The 20,946-nt window shown below is 40.4% G+C and overlaps 1 protein-coding gene across 1 annotated transcript in view; it reads right to left on the bottom strand.

Moving 5' to 3' along the window:
• Positions 1-20,946, bottom strand: part of PHACTR1 (phosphatase and actin regulator 1) — a 306,637-nt gene that overhangs the window by 29,877 nt on the left and 255,814 nt on the right. The window contains exons 8-9 of the mRNA XM_062568046.1: positions 14,539-14,747; positions 11,975-12,131 (exon numbers count right to left, since the gene is read on the bottom strand). Coding sequence (XP_062424030.1) covers positions 11,975-12,131; positions 14,539-14,747 — 366 coding nt within the window. The remainder of the gene's footprint in view (positions 1-11,974; positions 12,132-14,538; positions 14,748-20,946) is intronic.

A 20,946-nucleotide genomic window follows, 5' to 3' on the forward strand; every position in this document is an offset into this window, starting at 1 on the left:
TGAAGTGAGCTACAGACTTTTACATGGTGACCACATGTCAGAGCAAAGCAATTACTGGAACGTGTGACCTGTCTGTGTTGGCATAGCCATTATGCAATAACCCAAGGCAGAAATTTGCCAGAATTGTATCAGAATAGCTTTACAAGACACATTCACAGTAACCTTAGACTGAGGGGTGCGAAAGGAGTCAGGATCTGGGAAGGTCTTGGGCAGACTTTGGTCTCTTTGCACTGCCAAAGGCACACAAAGCTCAGCCAACAACCTGAGGCACTCCAAAAGGTCCTGAGATGTTGTAATACTTGTGGATTTTGTCAATTATTCCGGATGTCTTGATCTATAATTGTATGGTTAACATTAGAAAGAAACATTAAAGAAAATAAAGATAGTACTAGATCTTTAATTCTGATGGGTAAATTCATCTTTTAAGATATACATTTACACTGAATAGTGAGGCAGCATTGTTCCATCTTGACAATTTTAATGCTGGCCCTAATTATTAAAATGTGACATGTCAGATTGTGATCCATCTAGTGATGAGTGCACAAAGCTAAGAGAAAGGCAAGTGCCCCACAGTGAAGGGCAGGTAGGAGAATCCAGTCTGAGCTGGCCAAGTGCACAGCGATCAGGGAGTATGCCGAGACAAGTGAGCTGTTAGGCATACTGTTCCCTCACTGATGCATTTTCCCATCGCTCTCTTTGTATCTACTCCAAAGCCCTTCAGGCAGTGGCTGAATGTTGTACAGTACCTTGAACCAGGGTGTTGGGCCACTAGCACTACAAAAATTACAAGGTGAAATAAGAGGCAATAAAGACTCTGGAGAGAATTAGAGTCAGGAGAAAGAGGAACAAAAAGTACTTCCTCAAAAATGTATCACAGCCACTGTGGTGGATTTTGAAGGCAAAACCAGATCTCACCTGCCTCTTTTCAGCTGTCATGTTACATCTGGATTAATAGTCCAGCCTGAGAGTCCAGATGTTTGCTTTTTTAGCAAATGCAATAAACTGAATGTTTATTTTATTAATTACTTAATAATCATTGGTGTCACTGCCTCTGGAATTCAGTGATATCAGTGAAGAGCTGGGCTACTGAATTTACTGTGTTGTTAACATGTACTCTTCCTGTTGTTTGCTATTTTGAAGATTATTTATCCATCAGAGAGGCCAGCAATGAATAATACAAGCTGGGACACATTAATGTGATCTACTGCATATGAGAACACTTCCTCTTCATTAATGTTATTAACATAAATGTTATGTTATTAACATAAATTGTAATTTTACATGGTCAGGTCTGAGGCTAAAGAAGTTAATTCCCACATATGGTTTGAGCAGTGCTTATGAATCCCAGTGCACTGAAATGAGAGCATAATTCTCAGCCATGCTTTCCCCTAAAAGTCATAGTTGTAACTCTTCTGCATGTGTGCAAATGAAACATATCTCTCTATCTCCAAGTGAGCCTGGTGTTTATTCTATGTCGTAGGGAAAATATGCAAAAGTCCAGCCTTATATAATTGTATGAGGTATAATGGCAAGTGAAGTCACTTTCTTGATTCTGATGCATCTGTCCTAAGCACATTTAATCCCATATAAAACAAGGCTACGAAACCCTATTTACTACAGGGCCAACTGTTCAAAAAGTCACCTCTTTATTCATATACAATAGCCTACATATGAAATTCCTGTTTCTGGACATAAATAGATGACCATGCACACAAGTTAAGTTGTTCCCTCTCTAACAGTCCTCCTCACACTCCCAGAAGCAGTCATGGTGCACTTATATGTGCACAGTATATTTAAAAGCTGATTTGAGACAAAATGAAAAATAAGTCTTATGTGTCTGACACTTTCACAGTAATTACCTGTGCTAATCTCCTGCACATGTGTTGTCAAATATGCCATAATACACTGAGGGGGAAAAACAGAAACTGTAATTTCTGAGATGTTAAATCCTTTGCTCAAAATGCAATTTTCCCATTTTACAATCATTAACCTATAAAGTGAAATTTACTCCTGCCAGCCTGCTTCCATAATCTACTTGCACTGCCATCTGATTTGCTTCCTTTGCAGAAATTACAAGGTCATCCAATCTGAACAACTGTTGTTCTTGTGATTAACTCCCCACAATCAGCAGACACAAAATGTGAAGAATTATGGTCATATTTTTCAAGGAGGAAATTTATGAGCTGGTTCTTAGTGAAGCTGCCCTATATTTGTTAGCATTAAGTAGCAAAAGAAAAAAAAATCTTTATTTTCCTTTAAAGCCAGAATATGTATTATTTTGAAGCAGGTTCTTCCCTGCTTATGACTGTTTCACTTTTTTTTTTTTTTTTTTTTTTAATACCTGACATTCTTCCAGCCAAAACACTGCGTGGACTCCATGTGGCCTCTTGTTTACTGGAGAAATACAGGACTCTCTCTATGACTGACATATGCTATTTTATTGTTACTGGCACAAGCTTGTATATTATTATGCATACTATATATCACCAAGAATTACTTTGCCTGGCACAGAAATGTAGCTTCCTCTGAGGTAAAAGCTGACAGTATTTTGACAACTAAATGCAACACTACAATCAATTCAGGGCAAGAAATGAAGGGCACCACACCCCATTGAGAGAGCAGAGAAGAATAAGGTAGACAAAATGTATTTGTCTCTGCTGTGTTGATAAAATAAGCTAGACTTCAAACACAGAGTAGAGGATGAGGGGGCTGAAGTGGAGGGGAGGGATGAAGGAGAAATTGTAACCCTGTAATGTATTCTGGCTTGGTTTCTACAGAGAAAGGATGGGAGAAACAGATGCTCTAACAAAAAAGTGCATGAGAGCAGGCAGCAGGAGCAATGAGAGATCCCAAGGGTAAAAAATACCTGCACTGACTGGCAACATTACTGACCAAAATGAGAACTTTTAACACGATGCAAACGCTTTCTGTCTAAGGTATGGCAGCACCGCTGCTTTTGGGAAGACCCTGTCCTCAAATCCCACTTCCTGCCACCTGTTGCCTACCATTAAGAGAATTTTCTCCTCTTTTATAGTAGCACAAATAAATAGTCTCAGCACATCTGGAGCTCCACCTTCTAACATGGAGAGACACATCTGCCTGGGGACAGACAGCAGCCAACTAGATTATATCCACTTCATGAGGCTTTGCCTTCACACACAGCAAAATAGCTGCTGGCCACAGCTAAGGGACACCGGTGGCAGGAGGGATTCGTTCCACCCTGACCTGCTACAGAAGGGAGTTCACACTGCTGGGGGCCATCCAGATAGCAGGTCAAGGACACTGTTCTTCCCATAAGCAAGGGAGTGTGTAGAGGTGATGAGTTCTGTAGTGGAGACTTTATTCAAGGCCACCTCCCCCTCCCTGGATTTCTCCATTGACTTTCCCTTGCAAATCCTAGCCATATCAAATTAGCCAGATGAAGTGAATCCATATTGGTAGTGACTGAAACTCATATATCACAATAATAGCAGTAGCAGCATTCCTGACGTTAGACTTGCCCCTGTCTGTGAGGAAGCATGCTACTACTAAAATTCCTGATACGAAGAGACACGTCCAAATCACGTTCAGAAATGAGCATCCTTGTTCTCCTGAAACAGAGTGTTACATGTCTAAAGAGATTTCAGTATTTGGGTGGTTTCTAAAAGCATGCACACTTTGCTGCACAAGAGAGTTTGTCAGCTAGTGGAAATTTCAAAACTTTACAGAAACATATGTAACTCTGGAGACTCCCAAATACCCATAATATATATATGAAATTGTGCGTGTGTGTGTGTGTGCATTTCTTTCAGTGGTTTGCCCAAGGTCAGACAGTTGGTGAAAGATGCAGCCTTCCCAGAGAGTTTTAACCACAAGGCCACCTTTCCTTTCAGCGCGACAGAGCTCATCAGGACACCAATCACATAAAACAGGCCTTTGCCTTGAGAGGCCATCTCAAGCACATCCCTGCCCAGAAGTGACAGCAGCTCTGCCCGGACTATTCTTGGCGGTTGTGCAATGACGACTTGGTTTCAATTTGTCACCCATGGAAAATCACCTGCTTCCTTGCTTCCTTCCTCCTGATGGAAAGGGGAATTTATATAACTTCCTTGGGGTTTCTCAGAAAAGTATGGCTTCCTCATCAAGCTTAACGAAAGGCAAAAACATGCCATTCTTCCCAGCTACCATCATTGCTAAAAGCCAGGCTCAGCTCTTTGCAGCTTTTTTCAATAACCCCCCATTCAGGCATCTAGCCTGGTCGGAACCACCCCTCTAATCCAGGGTTTAGATGAGCTCGTTTACTACAATCCCATTTTCCGTGTGATTTATTCCCAACACCCGACATGCGAGGAGGCAGGCTCCACACGCATGCTGCCGTTACGGATGAGCTCTTGCTTCAGGCACTCGCCTTTCTCTCATGAGTGAAAGCTAACAATAAACGTTAGAGCTGCAGACGTCAGAGGTAATTAGGAAGAAATTATTTCACGTTACCCAACAAAACTAAGGCCTGTGAATAAAGCCTAATCCTACTGTCTGTCCACTCTTTTTATCCCTAAATGAGATGGGGAGGGAATAACATATTCTCCACAGGGCTGGATAAAGAACAGTCATTAAGACTCACTCTTGTTCGACAGGGGCCATCTTGTCGCCGTGCTCTGACTGAACAAAGCCTCTGCTCTCAATGGGATTGTAATGTTGTTTAAATAATTAATCATTTCAAAGAGCTTCACAGCAGAACTTTTTTAGTAAGTAAAAACGATCTCTTTTGACTGTTCAGTCCCTTCAGGCCTCTGAGGGAGCCTTCGTGCATTTTAAAAGGCAGGGTAATTGCAGGTAAAATGCAGGCGCGGGTGGGGGAAGGAGTGCACCCCGTGCGGCCACAGCCGCTTGCTTTCGTGTTTCGCGTCTGTGTGGCCCTGGCAGTGAGTCACCGTGATGTGAAGCATTTCTCCCAAATGACAAGACAGGACTTTCTCTCAAAGTTCATTTTTTTTTCTTTCTCTTGGAACAAAAAGCCCGTGGATGGGAGAAACGGCAGCCCGGAGGCAACTCGCAGCAGCTGGGTGTTGGTGGGTTTGCACCATTAGTGCGGCCTTGGGAAGAGAGGGCGCACACGAAGGTCCTGCTTTGTCTGCCAGCGCCCTGGCACTGACCATGGCTGGGGCAGTGCCACCCGCAGCGCCAGCAAGCTATCAAGTAGCTGGTGTGTTCAACAGTGGAAGGACTGTTTTACAGGAGCAAGCGAACACTTAGCGTATCAGACTGAAACAGCTGCCAAATGCTATCTTTAAAAGCAATTTCTTTTGTACAACTTTCCAACAATCCAACTGTAGGAGACCTATCAACACAACGATACAGCCTCTAGCTCTTTATGTGAAAAAAAAGCTTTTTTATCTGAAAAGCTCAGCTGACTGACACCACTGCCATGTCTTCCACTGGCGTTACGTTTAAGAGGGAAGCAAACTTCAGAGACAAGTCAAGAAAGCGGTTCAACCGTCCAAACAACTACTGCACAAACCTTGCAGACTCTTTCTCAGGAACTGTGATGTTTCTGCCAACTTCATGGTTGATCTGAAAATGTTATCTTTTTCTTCTACTCCTTTTCTGCCCCATATCTCTTCTTCTACTGATTACAAACTCTAATGCTCTAATACACATAGATAACTAGCACCTGATGTGAGCAAGTCCAAATATTCCATAGCAGATGCATGGTGTTTTAAAATCACTGGCAATTTTTTATTTTTGTGGGAACTCACCGAGTTCATTTCATCATAGGACTTCTGTTTCCAGGCAGTATTTTCCAGTGTAGCTGAGGAAGACATAGTATCGATTGGGGGAATGTGTAAAGCAGATTACCTTTTAGATCGAGATAGTAGGTGACCACCATCTGTCTAATTTTCCATTCCATTACAATGATTTGATACATTACTTTTTACATTACATTTCTAAATCAGGCACCTTAGTGCATTTCCAAAGCATCAGTGGGATTATAAACCTATTTGGCAAACGTGTATGCCCATTATCTCACATGTATGTGTTTACAGCCACATGCATACACATGCAGTGTCTCAGTGATCTAGTTTCAGTCCTTCGCTATCTAAAGACACACAAATGTCTCAAGGTATGGCAGAGACTTTGTGAAAGACATGCAGAGAAACCAGGCCTACCTAGTTCAAGGAAGTGGCAAATCCTTAGAAAGTTCTGGTGTAGTGTATAGCTATACGAAATACATACTTTCTCTCAAGTGCTTTTGTGTTACTAAACAACACTTGGATTGAGGTTGTCCATGTGGTCTTTTATGACATGCCTTATGATTCCCCGAAGAAAAAGAAGTGCCAAGGACTGACACTGAAATGCTCATCTCAGTACTGGGGGACAGTCACATTGTGTCTGAGAGACGCAGTTCTGGCTTGAATTGATGACAGCTCCTGGCCCCATTCCTTGCCAGGGGTTCCTGACAGGCTATGCCTTTACTATCGCTCCTGGGAGCACCTCCTACTTCTCAGATCCAGATCCTGTCTGTGTCCTCACTTCACTGTAAGAATCTAGATACATCCTAGTCCTCTCACCCTGAAACTGAATGAAAGCAAAATCTGCGCAGCTCCACAGAAGGTACCTGCTCCAGTGGGACTCTGGTCTGAAGGACTGAGGGATCAGTGCTTCTCAGCAGATCAGACACAGCCAGACAGAAAGGCAGAAGGCAGACTTCTGTCTTCTCCCTTTGCCCATTTCAGAATACTGTCTTTCCTTCTGTTGTCCTCTTTCTACCTTTACATGACCTAAATGCACCTGTGCAGTTGTCAGGCAGGAGAGGGATAAAAGAGAGGAGGAATTTGCAAGAAGCTGTGTGCAGACAAAAAAGAAAAACATATGCCCTTACAAAGAAAGACTTACTTAGTGTTCAAATCCAGAATTGCTGAATGGAAATTACTGGATTTATAAGGATTTTTATTAGCCAAGAACCTGGCATGTAGCATCCGTTTCCTATTCTCAAGTTGCATGTGGTTATAAGCTAAGAACTGCATCTTAATTCAGTATTTTTGCTCCTTGGTTCATAGTAGGTACCACATTTTGGTGTAGTCTATTCTGGTCTGGTTAGAGGAGGTCTGCTAATTATTTCACACGGAATCACACAGAATTGTTCAGGTTGGAAGGGACCTCTGGGGATTATCTAGTCCAATCCCCCTACTCAAGCAGGGTCACCTAGAGCACATTGCACAGGATTGCATCCAGGCGGGTTTTGAATACCTTCAGAGAAGGAGACTCTTTGGGTAACCTGTTCCAGTGCTCTGTTGCTCTCACAGTAAAGAAGTTTTTTCCCTCATATTCAGGTGGAACTTCCTGTGTTTTAGGTTGTGCCTGTTGCCTCTTGTCCTATTGCTTGGCACCACTGAAAAGAGTCTAGCTCCATCCTCTTGACACCCTCCTTTAAGGTATTTATAGACACTGATAAGGTCTCCTCTCAGTCTTCTCTTCTCCAGGCTAAACATCTACCCAACCAATCATTCCATCACAGATGGTGGTCAGATTGGTTAAGCATGGTTTCCCCATGGTGAATCCATGCTAGCTACTCCTGATCATCATCTTTTCCTCCATATGCTTAGAGATGACATTCAGGATGAGCTGTTCCATCACCTTTCCAGAGATGGAGGTGAGGCTGACTGTCTTGTAATTTCCTGGATCCTCCTTCTTGCCCTTTTTGAAGACAGGAATGACACTGGCTTTCTTCCAGTCCTCAGGCACTTCTCCTGTTCTCCTTTCATGGATGATGGACAGTGGCCTACCAATAAACATCTACCAGCTCCCTCAGTGCTCATAGGTTCATCCTATCTGGGCCCATGGATTTGCGGATGTCAGGTTTGCCTAAATGATCTCTAACCTGATCCTCCTCGACCAAGGGAAAGCTCCTCCCTCTCTAGACTCTCTCTCTTGTCTCCAGACTCTGGGATTCCTGAGGGCTGGCCTTAGCAGTAAAGACTGAAGCAATGGTGGCATTTAGTAACTCTGTCTTCTCTGTATCCTTTGTTACCAGGGCCCCCACCCCATTCAGCAACAGACCCACATTTTCCCTAGTCTTCTTTTTGCTACTGCTATATCTGAAGAAGCCTTACTTGTTGTCCTTGACCTCCCCTGCCAGATTTAATTCCAAATGGGCCTTAGCCTTTCTCATTGCATCCCTGCATGCTCTGACAACATTTCTATATTCCTCCCAAGTGGTCTGTCCCTTTCTCCATATTCTGTATATGTTCTTCTTCTGCTTGAGTTTTGCCAGGAGCTCCTTGCTCATACATGCAGGTCTCCTCCCTCCTGTGCTTGACTTTTTATTCATAGGGATGCACTGCTCTTGAGCTTGGAGGAAGTAATGCTTGAATATTAACCAGCTATCTTGGACCCCTTGCCTCTGCTTCTTTCTAAGGCCCTAACCCATGGGATTCCTCCAATTAGTTCCCTGAAGAGGCCAAACTTTGCTCTCACAAAGTCCAGGGTTGCGTTCCTACTTACTGCCTTGCTTCCTCCACGCAGGATCCTGAACTCCACCATCTCATGGTCACTGCAGCCAAGACTGACTGCAGCCTTCACATCTCCGACTAGTCCTATTTTGTTTGTTAGTACAAGGTCCAGCAACACACCTCTCCTCATTGGCTCCTTCACCACCTGTGTCAAAAAGTTATCAATCCTCTGCAGGAGTTTCCTGGAGTGTTTGTGCCTAGCTGTGTTGTCTTTGCAGAAGATACCAGGGTGGCTGAAGACCCCCATGAGAACTAGAGCATGTGATTGTGAAGTTACTTTCAGTTGTCTGTAAAAGGTCTTTGAAGTTGCAGAACTCTGAAGTTGCTGCAATTGCTGCACAAAGACTACCAGGAAATAGTCTATGGTACAGTGGCCAGTTCATGTGGCTGGAATTCATGTGACTTGGGCTCTCCTTCTGCCTTTACCAGGACATATTTTGTGGTCTTGGACAAATAACTCCATTTCTGCTAGGGCCTTCATTTGTTGAGCCTTGATATAGGACACGTGTGAGTGAAGGAAGATACAAGACCCACATTCAAGTAAAGTATTACTATGATGGGCCACAAAGGTCGTAATTTACCTCATGGCCAAGCTAATATTCAGAAGCTGCATAGTGAGCCAGATTCTGCTGTAAGATATTCTCTCTGCAGCCTTACCTCTGCAACTGGTATGGTGTAAGTCAGAGTACTATAGTCCCAGCATGGTAATCTGGGAAACAAGCAAATTGTTAAGTCTGCTTTGGAGTCTGCCCACCAGTTGGTGGATGCAATAGTAAAATCATAACAATTTTCTGCAACTAACTGCAGATTCAGAGGTTCCAAGCTGCATTTAAATACACTTAAACAGGGTATGAATGAACAGATCTGAGCCAAATGAATTCCTGGTGCAACTCTAATAAGGCTGGTGGAACTATACTTGGAATAGACTTGCTTCCATACAATATTTCAGTGGTCAATCCCTCAATACGCTTGTCCATAAGCTTCATTAAAAATAACATTGTCTTTATAGTCCTAAATTCCGATCTGTCAAATGCTACAAATAATGAGCTCTCTCAAGCTTAATACTGTGAGGAGTGTGCATAAATACTGAAGCATCCTAATCAGCCTCTTGGTGAAAATTAATTGATCCATTACAGACAACAATAACTATCTGTTAAAGTTTTAATTCTGCATTTTTTATTTCAGTAAGTAGTGTTTGTGACTTCACTGGCTGGCTATTTTAAACCTTAAGGGACCATTCATGGAACAGTACACGTTCCTCTGAAATCAAAAATTGCCAGTTGCAATTACAGTCTGCATCTCACATCTTCTCTATGGACTATAAATGTTTCACTACTTTAATTTTACTTGGCATTTGCATCACTATATGACAATTACTGAGCAATGGCAGAAGATGGATTCAGTAATGAAGTCTGGACAGTAAAAGAAATACTATCCAAATTGAAATATTCTCGCTATTTCAATATAATATCAGTTTGTATCCACCGATACATCATATTTAGATAAAGCATTGGTAAGACATGTGACCTCCTGTCTGGTGCTGAAATGTCTGTGGCTTATTGCATATTAGAGATGAGGATATTAGTTTTTTCCCCATATTTCTTGATTGCTTTTAACTACTTTAAAGGATGACATACTAAACTGTAAATATTACTAATTACAAGTCAGATTGGTCACTATCTTATGCCAAATAAGGCTTGTGAAACTCTATCAGTTTCATTTATGTTACACTACTATGAAAGGGGAATGAAACAGTAGTGGCTCAGCTATTTTTTGAATTAGTATATACTCTTTTAAAATTATTTGAACCATTCACGATTGTCCCTATCTAAGCCCTAGCTATATTAGAAGACAAGCTCAAGCAGTATTAGTCAGACAGCGAATGAGCATAGATAACAGGACAAGCGCATTTGGGAAAGCACACAATGCCATTATGAGAATATGGGGCTTAGGCAGGAAGGGTTCTAAGTATTGCCAAAATATGTTTTCCTTGTTAAGAGGAGACATACTGAAGAAAAATTCTTTGATGGGGGAAAAAGCATTACTTGTGAGAGTGGAGATGTAAAATATTTATAATAAAAATCACCTGGGGCACCATGAGCTGTGCAGAGTCAGTGTTTGCAAATGACACTATTATGTACCTTCATCAGACAGAGCTATAAAACTTCTGAAAGACTGAGTTAATTTGGGCAAACAGGCCACACAGTGGAAACACAGTTCAATGTCATTGCAAGGTCAAGCACTGCAGAGTAAGATACACTGAGGGACAAAAATTTACCTCCTCATACACTTCAAAGGGCTCAAATTTAGTCCTACAAGGTCAGGCGTGGGACCCTGCTGTCATACCCTAGTCTTTGGGACATGGAGCTCCACGCGCAGCTGCAGTCTAACAAGGTCCTAGGCTGAATCAAGAGCAGGCTGAAGAATAACAACTACACTACCATCAAGAGCGCAGCACCATCTAGCATCCTGAGTGCATAATGGCTCAGGTCCTCTCAACAAGAACACTGCAGAATTAGACAGGTTTTGGGGAAGAGTAAACGTAGTTAGGCACCAGGAAATATCTTCAAAGATGGTTTGGAAAGATGTGGTTAGTTTATCCCGAAAAGGCAGTAGTTGAGACAGGTCATGACAGAAGAAGTAAGTAAAATAATGAATGAGGTATTTATCACAAGCTCCTATTCTTCCTGTCTTCACAGCACATTAGCGTCACTGCCCCCCTCACCCCAGAAAAAAAACAACCCCTACTCACTGACTAGTCATCTCCTTGTGGTCCTCTCACAGTCATACTGGAGGGCAACTAGAAGTATTCGTCAGCTCTGCCAACTCCACTGAGCTGATAACAGTATTAAATTGACTATAGAAATTACAGATAAACACTCCTATATGGCCTCAGTTTACTAATTCCTGACAGAAATCTTCCATGTTTGACAGCCACCCCTCTATACACCATACAATACAGAAAAAAAGAACAGTTGTCAAGTTACACTATTACGAAGAGGAAAGAGTCTAGGCAGGGGGAATTGGCCCAAGCTTGACCTACCAAAAACAGGTCCCGAAGGATATGATTCCTATTTTGGAACAGGAAAAGGCTCAGCCACTCAATGGAGACACAGCCAGGAGAGAAAGTTACTCCCCTGTCTTTTGGCCAAGCCAATGGCCTGTCAAATAGCACACCTGCAGCTACAATCCAGAAGATCAAAGCTGAACTTTTCCCAAGGGTACACTGGAAACAATTAAATCTGTATAATTCATTCTAGTAGTCACATGACCAAAGATCTCTTAAAATACTCCAGGAAACAGAAAAGGGACCTGTGTACAGGAAATGATACTGGAGCACAAGTAATATTTATTTTATTTTTTTTTTCATCACTTTTCCTAATCTGAACATTGTGAACAAACTCATTAGACCAAGGATAAAAGCTATAGCTGTGCCCTACCACATACTTTTAACAGCAAGAGTTAGGAAAACATTTCTCTCTTACCGTGTTAACTTTGTCCCAATCTGCTGCCTGAGTTCGAGTCTCTCTTCATCAGTCTGCATGGGGAGGATGTTCTTTTCCTCCAGCTCTCGTTTGGATGGCCTGTTGCTCAGTTTGATTGCTAAAGAATCCTTCCTGCAGACTTTCCTTGCCAGGGAACCTGCAGGAGAGAGGAGAAGCTCTGCCAAAGAAGGTGTCATCATTTCATTACACTATGTGGCCAGCAAAGCAGTACTGGCCAGGGGAGGATACCGACCTCTCACTTACACTGGTAGGAACTGCGGGACAGTTAACTTCAGTTGTTCAATAAGCCTCAATTCCTATCATAATAAAGAAAGGCTGAATTTCATATACAGGATAAAGAAAAAAAATTTGCTTCATAGAAAGGACTGGAGAAGAAGGGTTTGTTTCATAATCACTATCAGTATCTGTAGTTTTCTCTAGTGTGGTGTTTCTGTACTATACAGTGGGATGAATAATTCAGCTGTAGAATCTGAGTGGGTAGCAGAGCCTACCAAATCTGGAAAAAGAGGGGTCTCTCTGTCTTGCAATGTAGTATCAAGATACCCAAGCTAGCATTAAAAGGAACCAAAAGTCTGTACAAGGAAGCAGTACAGATCTCTATGTACATTAATTGACACTGCTTCTTAGGCAGTGACAGTGGCAAAGACTGTGAAAACCAGTGGCCTTTCATGGCTCATGCTTGCTTTCCTTGACCTGCATTCACAGCAGTTTGGGCAGGGTAGAGAGGAAGAAGCAGAGAGAGAGATAAACCCATGAGAGGTTTTGGGCTTCAGTAGCAGAATGCAAGACATATTGCTATTCTGCTCTGCTTCTTAATTTAAGAGCAAAGACTGCCTAAATTCACTTGCAGGGAAAGGGAATATTCTGAGGCAATGAAATATGTCTGTTTATTGTTTTAGAAATCTGTCTGTGTGCATTTTAGAAAGGCTGTTGGTTGATTGTACTGCTCCCAGGTTTCAGAAGAAAATAAATTCCAGGGCCTGAAACTTCTGCTAGACCTGCAGGATAACAGGCAGTTGTGCACTGAGTAGGGTATCGTCTTCCTGAGAGAGTCCTAAGATGCCACAATGAGGCAGGAGATGGGTTTTCTGAGAGGTCAGAACAGGCCAGAGGTCCCTGCAGACTCAAACTGCAGAAGAGCTATCAATTAACCTCTTCATATCTAAGCCCAATTTGCCACTATGATCAACCACATCAAGCTGGAATAAAATGACAGATGATCCAGCGGTATGGTTTTACATACATTTTGTGCTGAGAAAAGCATCTCTGTAAAGTGTAAGCCAGTACACAGCCAGGTTCAAACTGCACACCGTAACCGTTCTTCAGATAGTTAGCACAGGGTCTACGAATCTGATTCTTATTTTGGGTGATAATGGTGTAAATCAGAAGTGAGTCCAGAAAAATAAATAAGAGTTACACTCATGTAAGAACACTATATAGAAAAATCAAATTCATACCTTTGTTTGAATAAGATCAAGTCAGGAGTTCCAGGATTATGGATAAAAAGTACGTAGAACAGTACTAGAACAGAACAAAACCCTAGTATTGAAGCACAGACCAACTTACTCTCACCTGTATTCCCAGGGCATTCATAAAGTAAGAAGTAGCAGAGTGGAAAGCAATCCTGAGCAGAACTGTGTGCCTGTATATTCATCTCATTTGATTTCATCTGCATAATTACTTCTATCATTGTAATCTAAATTATACACTACAGGCTTTTATAAACACATAGTGTCTTCCCAGTAGGTAGGCTATTAGGAATTAAAAAAAAACCCCTCTATTAATTCATTTTTTTTCTTGCACAGAAATTTCAAAGGTATTTTCTCTATTCTTTACTCTGGCAAATGTTTACCAGCATAAATTGAGGTAGCACTTAAGGAAGACTGGAGTAAAAAGCTGAGGAACTCCTTGAAGTATAACTACAGCATTTGAGGCTGTCATTTCAAAGTTGCTGAGTGCTGGTTTAATTTTGATCCCACTGAAATCATAGGTACGACCCCCCTATCCTCAGTGGCAATACAAGCCAGTGCTTACTAGTGCTTTTGAAAATCTAGCTTGAAAAAAAAGATGACATTTAAGGGTTTCTTTTACTGATCATGACCCATTTCAAAGCATGTGCAAGCCTACGCTTCTGATATGATTTAATATTTACTATGTATAAAAGGTCTGATTCTCTATCGTCAGCATCTATTTCAACTCTACTGAGTTGATTCTGATCTAAGCCAAAGGAAGGACTTGTCTATACCAGGGACACTTAGGAAAGCAAATCCAAAAGTCACATGTGTTTCAAAGTCAAATAAATGGCATTTGTTGTCTGTATGACAGCAACCCCATAGAGGTTGATGCGGATTAGGAAAATCACTTTATATTCATACTGTTGGTTATTTTTGATTAATTTACCAAGTGTGCCCAGGTAGTCAAGCCTTGAGAGATGCAAAAGCATGTGCAAGAAAGAAAATCCATAGGTTTTGTGTTTTCCTTTTGCACTGAGAGTTCAGAGGAAAAATTAAATAAATGAAAGGGAAAAATGGAATAAGCCTTACTTGTAAATAATGAGTTATCCTCATCTTCATCTTCCTCCTCTTCTGCTTCCTGTCTTGTGTAAAGGCAGGAAGAATCTTCATAGTCAGGTTCATGAGGCACATTTTCTTTATTGTCATCGCATTCGATCACAACAGTTGGCACTTGTCTCATGTCTGGAAGGCCTCCAGGTCCTGTTTTTGTAACATTGTCACCTGCATGTAAGCCAGAGCTGTTGGGAAAGAAAACCAAATAAATAAACTACAAGAAATAGCACAATGGAAGTCAGGGTTGCTTCTCTTGCTGTATTTAGGGAAGTAGTGGTCTTTCATGCCTTTTTGAAAAGAAATGAGGACAGAAAAATCTTCATGACCAGCAAGACATCTAATGGGTTCATTCAGTACACATCAGAATTAAACTACAACACTTGTTAGGGAGAGGTAAGACAGCACATAGAGAAAAATACAGGCAGCCAGGACTCAGAACTAAAGATCTGTGGTAAATACAGCTTCGAGGCTTAATGGAATTCTCCATCATCCACTTATAGAGACAAATATGTTTTCAATCTGATATCTGTGTGACCTCTCTATAGGCTTGGTGACCTGAGCTGTGTGACCTCTACAGGCACAGAAAATACTTGACTCGAATTGAGAAAATGCAGTATGACTGCAGGAAGAAGGAAAGCAGTGGATTTAGAGAAAAGAGTGTAGAAAGGCAACAGGAATCTATGATTTGGGCTGTTTGGGCAAGGTGTTGATTGACTTGGGGAGAAGGGAAGGGTGGGACTGTGTGAAGGGGCAAAAACAAGCATGTGAAACTGGATTTTGCAAAAATAGACTTTGAGAGCTGCTAAGAGTAATGAGGGAGACCTAACAGTTATATGTTATGTGGGCTGCAGCGACAATATCCCTTTTCCCGTGCCCAGCTACCCGTTCCCACCACCTCTGCTCCCAGCACACTTTGGCATGTCTGTAGTACTGCTTGTGGTGAACCTGATCAGGCCTTTTTTAACCTGTGTTTTGCAACACAGCTATAGAAACAGGTGAAGCAGCACAGCTGAACTGGCAGCACAAAAGGCAAGAAGAAATAGGACCAGCCTCCACTTAGCATTGCTGTGGCAGATCATGAAATTGTGTCCTGAGACTGGGCAGAATGCAGAGGAAGGAGGAGGCAGAGACCAGCTGAAAAGGAGACTGGGACTATGCCACTGCCATGAGGGAACCAGGAGTGTATCTTCTAAACATTCAGTGCTTCACAACTTCAAGAGCACCCCTGTACCTAACTTCTGTGCCAGTATATTAAAACCTTGGGAAATCTACCTATCCACACTGGAATACTCATTGAGTCAGACGACATTAATAAAATAATTCCACGTTTCCCAGAAAACGTGAACTGACAGATGGTCTGAAATTTTTCTTTCTTATATTTGCATCTGTATCATCCTCCTTGGGAACACATCAACTTAAACTGATTATTTCCCTTTTACCTCCCCTCTGCTAGAACATGGCAAAAGATCAGGGAGAGGATATATGATTTGCACACGCTGTGCCTCTGAAGAGAAGTGCAACCAAGGTCATGTTCACTTTGCTGGACTTGGGATGATGTCTTAGAGTAGTCAGAAGGAAATGCAGATGCACCCTGGTATCATCTATCTACATACAGATTTGGGAAGCACAGAGGTCATAACCTGTTTTTTATTCTCCATTATCCTAAGACATGTATGACATGCCAAAAAAAGCCTGGCTTTTATGTGACAAAAACCTTTGTCACATAAACCACAGTCTGATAATTTCACACTGCTTACTGGATTCAGAGCAGCATTAGTACTGCTACTATTTAGCTCTGTTTATGTGTTGATCTCAAACTACTTTACCAAGGAAGATATCAATATAAATAGGGAAACTGGAACATGAAAAGTTGAAGACCAAAGTCAAGCAGCAGGTGAAAGGCAACGCCAAGAATATAACCTGATTTCACAGCCAAGTTTTATCTAACAGCTCATGTTGCTTCCCCTGTATGAAATGAAAATAAGAGACTGCTAGGCAAAAGTGATGGCTGCTGAAGATTATTTGCGAGTCAGCAGAAACTGTTCTCCCTCCTAAGCCCCAACTGAGACAACAGCTGTATAAAAGCCAGGGAGTATCTGCCTGGCAGACATCTCTATGTCAAACTCCCAATTTACTTTCCACAAGAATGTAGCTGTGAAAACAGATGACCTGGCCAAGTTGCACTTGAAGCACTTGTCAAATTTGGGTATGACCTGACCCTTAGCTCCCTTAGTATTTTAGCCTGCTCAGAACCCTGGAGGCATTCCACATTTTGAAAGAATGTTTTATTTTTCCCCTTAGATCATTTTCTGCTGAATCAACTTGAAACATTTCCTTCTAAATCTAAAGTTGATGTGGACTCCTAAATGGCTGCCACATGACATCTCAGAAAGACTCTTTTAAATGTAGTTGTGGGCATATAATGCCTGTCCATATGGTGCTTAGGGATTAAGAAGAATAAAAGGCTCCAGCTTCAACGAAATCATTTTCTTAATTGCAACATTTACTATTGCAGATTAACAAACAGTGAGATGCTCTGGATCTCCGTGAAGGGAGGAACTCAATTTGCTCAGTGATGGCTCACGTTTTGTATCACAACATATGAATGATTCATGAAAAATTGACTTGCAAATTTCTATATTACATCTCAATGAGTTTGACCTAAAAGTATTTTAACCCCTAAAATAGTTGAGCAAAAAGTAGTTCAGCATCCAAGACCATTTGGTGCTTCACTGTTCTGTGAAGGATGCGTGTGGGTTACAGATACATCCATATATGACTGCACAGAGGGTATCAGATACTAAAGTGGTTCACTAATTTAGCTTACTAAGCAGGACAAAATTTACAAATTACCATACTAGATCTTCATTTGAACTAGTGATTTAGAAGTAAAAGGCATCTCATCTCATCATAATTTTTCTGAATCATCCACTCTCTTCGCAATATTACTTTCTATTTTAAGTCCCTCATTTTTCCTCATGTTTTGTGTTTTTCTTGATTGAAATCAGCCTTCTCTGCATCATTTTTGACTAAGTCAGCTGTCTAAGCATAATACTTGTGAAATACTTGCAATATTGCAGTATACTTATGAAAGACAAATCAAGGTCACTGGCTATTTCCATTGTGTATAAATTCCTCTATGCAATTAGTAAAAATCCCACTTTGTAAGGTGGTATACACCACAGATTTTTTTTAGTATTATTCACCAAAAACATATTATTGTTTCAAACAATCCATTTTAAATCAGCTTTATGTTTTGCAACAGAATTAGAGATTAAAGCCATAGCTAAGCAAATAGTTGTTTTAAGAAAACAAATTTATCTTAACACATACTTTTGAATAATACATAGCTGACTAGCACAAGCACCTGCACTTACTGTGATATCATCTTTATGTGATCAGAAGAGCAAAGAAGTTACACCACTACGGCCTAAAACATTTCTAGTGAGAAAAGATTTTAATGAGAAATCAGAATTTAAATATATTAATACTCATGCTACTGTTGGAATCTAAAATAAAAAAGTGAAATCCCACCTATAAAATTGAGCGGAAAAAACCACAAACTTCTCATCTGTCATCCCAGCCTCTCTGATCTTGGAATAAAAGGTTTAATTTTTATCAGCAAGTTTTCAGATCCACAGTACACTCTTTTGTGCTTATCAGTTAAAGCAAAAATTGGAAACACTTCAAACCATTGTATATACATTTATACAATGTGTGCAAATGTGCACGCGTGTGAGTAAGAGAGAGAGGGAGAAAGAGAGAGCGAGAGAGCGAGAGAGCTGTAAATATTGAATGGTTCTCTTCTTAGGCAATGCTAAAGTTTAGATAAAAAAGTAATTCTCCTGACAAGTTTTATGCAAGATAAATGTCTTCTGACTCAAATATGTTTCATAAGATTTGCAACACAATGGCAAGACTGTCTAATGCATTTCATTTTATGAATCTATAGTTTGAAGCCACTGGATGTCCCAGAGGAACTGGTCTCACAAACTGTCCTTTGGACACAGGTTTTTCACTGTTCTGTCATAGATTTAATTCCAGCCCAGAGTGAGATATTGCCACTTAACAGTTCTTTAATATTACACACTAAATAAACTGTGGCCTTGATTCAGCTGCTAGTGCACAAGTGTCCACAGAATAATTGAAATTAATTGTCTTCTTACCAGACAGACCAAGAACTGCATGGGCAAGGCAGAAAATAAGACTATATCAGATCAAAATTAAAGATATATTACAGGATACAAGAATGTTTTCTGAAGCTTCTTTTTCTGCAGCTTGTGACGCACTGCTTTTGGGCATGGTCTGGCAGGCTTCAATCCTCTCAAGTTTAATTAAATGAGAAGAATCAAGCCCTCCTGGATTTTGATGGCAGGGATTATAAGATTTTCACTAGCCTTTAAAACGTATTCTAAAATGGTAAAAAAAAAAAAAAAAAGGAAAAAAAAGAAAAAAGATTCCAGAATCTAGAGTTTTATTTTATTCATGCTTGACCCATATCCTTTGGGTAAAAGTTGAAAGTTGTTTGCAGTTTGAACTCAAATTAGCAACAGAGGTTTCCAGAAGAAAGGTAATGTGGAAAATACACTCCTCTCTGTTGCAACTTAATCTATCATAAAACTGGTGATTTCTCAGGGAAAATGAAGGCAAACTAGAAGGACAAGTGACAAGTCATCGCAGTCATATTATGGTAAGAGATAAAGATATCCTTCTGAGAACAAGTAATAAACAGAGGTTGTGAGTGCCAGAAATTTTTTGCAATTAAGTGTAAAGTGTGTAAATTAACTTAATGATCTATAGTGTCTATAATATAACTGAGTAAAAGATCCAGGAATTAACTCAGTTTCAGTGACAAGAACAATTGGGACTTGAAGAGCAATTATATACTTTTAATATATCTTAAAACAATAACTTATTAATATTTATTAGATCTATGTGAGACAGTACTCCTACAGAGGAGAAAACAGAGATAGAGAAGTTTAGTGTTTTCTCAAGGTCACACACAGCAAAATAACTTCTGGCTTCCATTCTGGTACAGAGGGACAGCTCATTTTTCTTTGGAAAGCTTCTGGCTCATTGGCAAAGCATTGATTTCATGTATCAGTCTTCAGATGTTGTTAGAGTATCAGAAACCAGATCTGCTAAAGCAAAAAATCCAGACTGCTGCAAGGAGGAGTTATTTTCTTCTTTTATTCCTTGTTCCTTTCCACCCTTATGAACCTGGTGGAAGGATGAGTTTTGAGGTCTAAGAAAGGTTTACTGGGATAAATATGGAATCAATACAGAGTGGTTATGGATCCAACACACACCAGTGGAGTCTAACAGACTATGAGAGATTCCACCGCATCAGGAGCAAAGAGATTAGACACTGGAAAGAAAAAAAAAAAAATTCCTCTGGGAAAAAAAAAAGAAATTGACAGCAGAAAATTCATCTGTGTTTGTCTACACCATCCTGTATTATTAAAAACAAAATACTATTCTAAATAACTTTCTGTTATTCTAAATAATGCTTGGTAGCATTACTACTGCTGTATTGAGGCAATTATTCTAGAATATTATAGGATTTCCTTGAGATAAGGACTGAGATCAGCAGAAGTGAATGATGCCAATGAATTTAGAATTCCCCGGAAGATGCCTCAGAGACACATCAGGATCTTTCATCTCCTCAAGGTTATTGACCCAACAGCATCGACCAAGTAACATGTCATCTGGGAAGAAACAGTAAAGCTCAGGACATCACTGCGTATCCTATGCATGTGAGGGACATGACCATATTGTCAAATTTCAAGTAGAAGAAAACAGATCTAGTAGATCAGGTAGAGGAAATTAGTGCAGCTTTTAAAGGCCTTCAAGACTTCTAAATTGAAACGTCCAGTGACAAATACTGCAGTCTGATTTCCTCTGGGTTTAAACTAGATTTTTTACAATTAAGGAAAAATAATCACTCTCAAAAATACTAGAAAATTGTAGTATTTGGCACCATTAAACCCCTCTCAAATTAAGTAACATATTTTAAAAATTTGCACAAATCTCCAAGAGAAGCTAGCAAATTTACTAAGATCACAATGTGGCTTGGAAAATCAGTTTAAGAATTTAACAGAAAGTATCAGCTCCACAGACTCTTTTGTCTGTACGTACTATGAAAATATCAATTGCTTTTGCAGAACAAATAGTCATCAACTATTTTCTCTCTTGTAACTGTAAATGTTATTGATTTATTCTGACAAGGAGAATAACTGAAGTACTCAATACTTTATTTCATGATTGAAATAATAGTTAGTCAACCCAAAAAAGGTAACGAAAAATCAGCTGTGCAATACTGTGCACTAGGATTCATTTTCATATTAAATGTGAAGTATCAGTGCCACAGACTTTTCTTATTCT

Source organism: Rhea pennata, chromosome 2, assembly GCF_028389875.1.
Source record: "Rhea pennata isolate bPtePen1 chromosome 2, bPtePen1.pri, whole genome shotgun sequence".
Classification (NCBI taxonomy): Eukaryota; Metazoa; Chordata; class Aves; order Rheiformes; family Rheidae; genus Rhea; species Rhea pennata.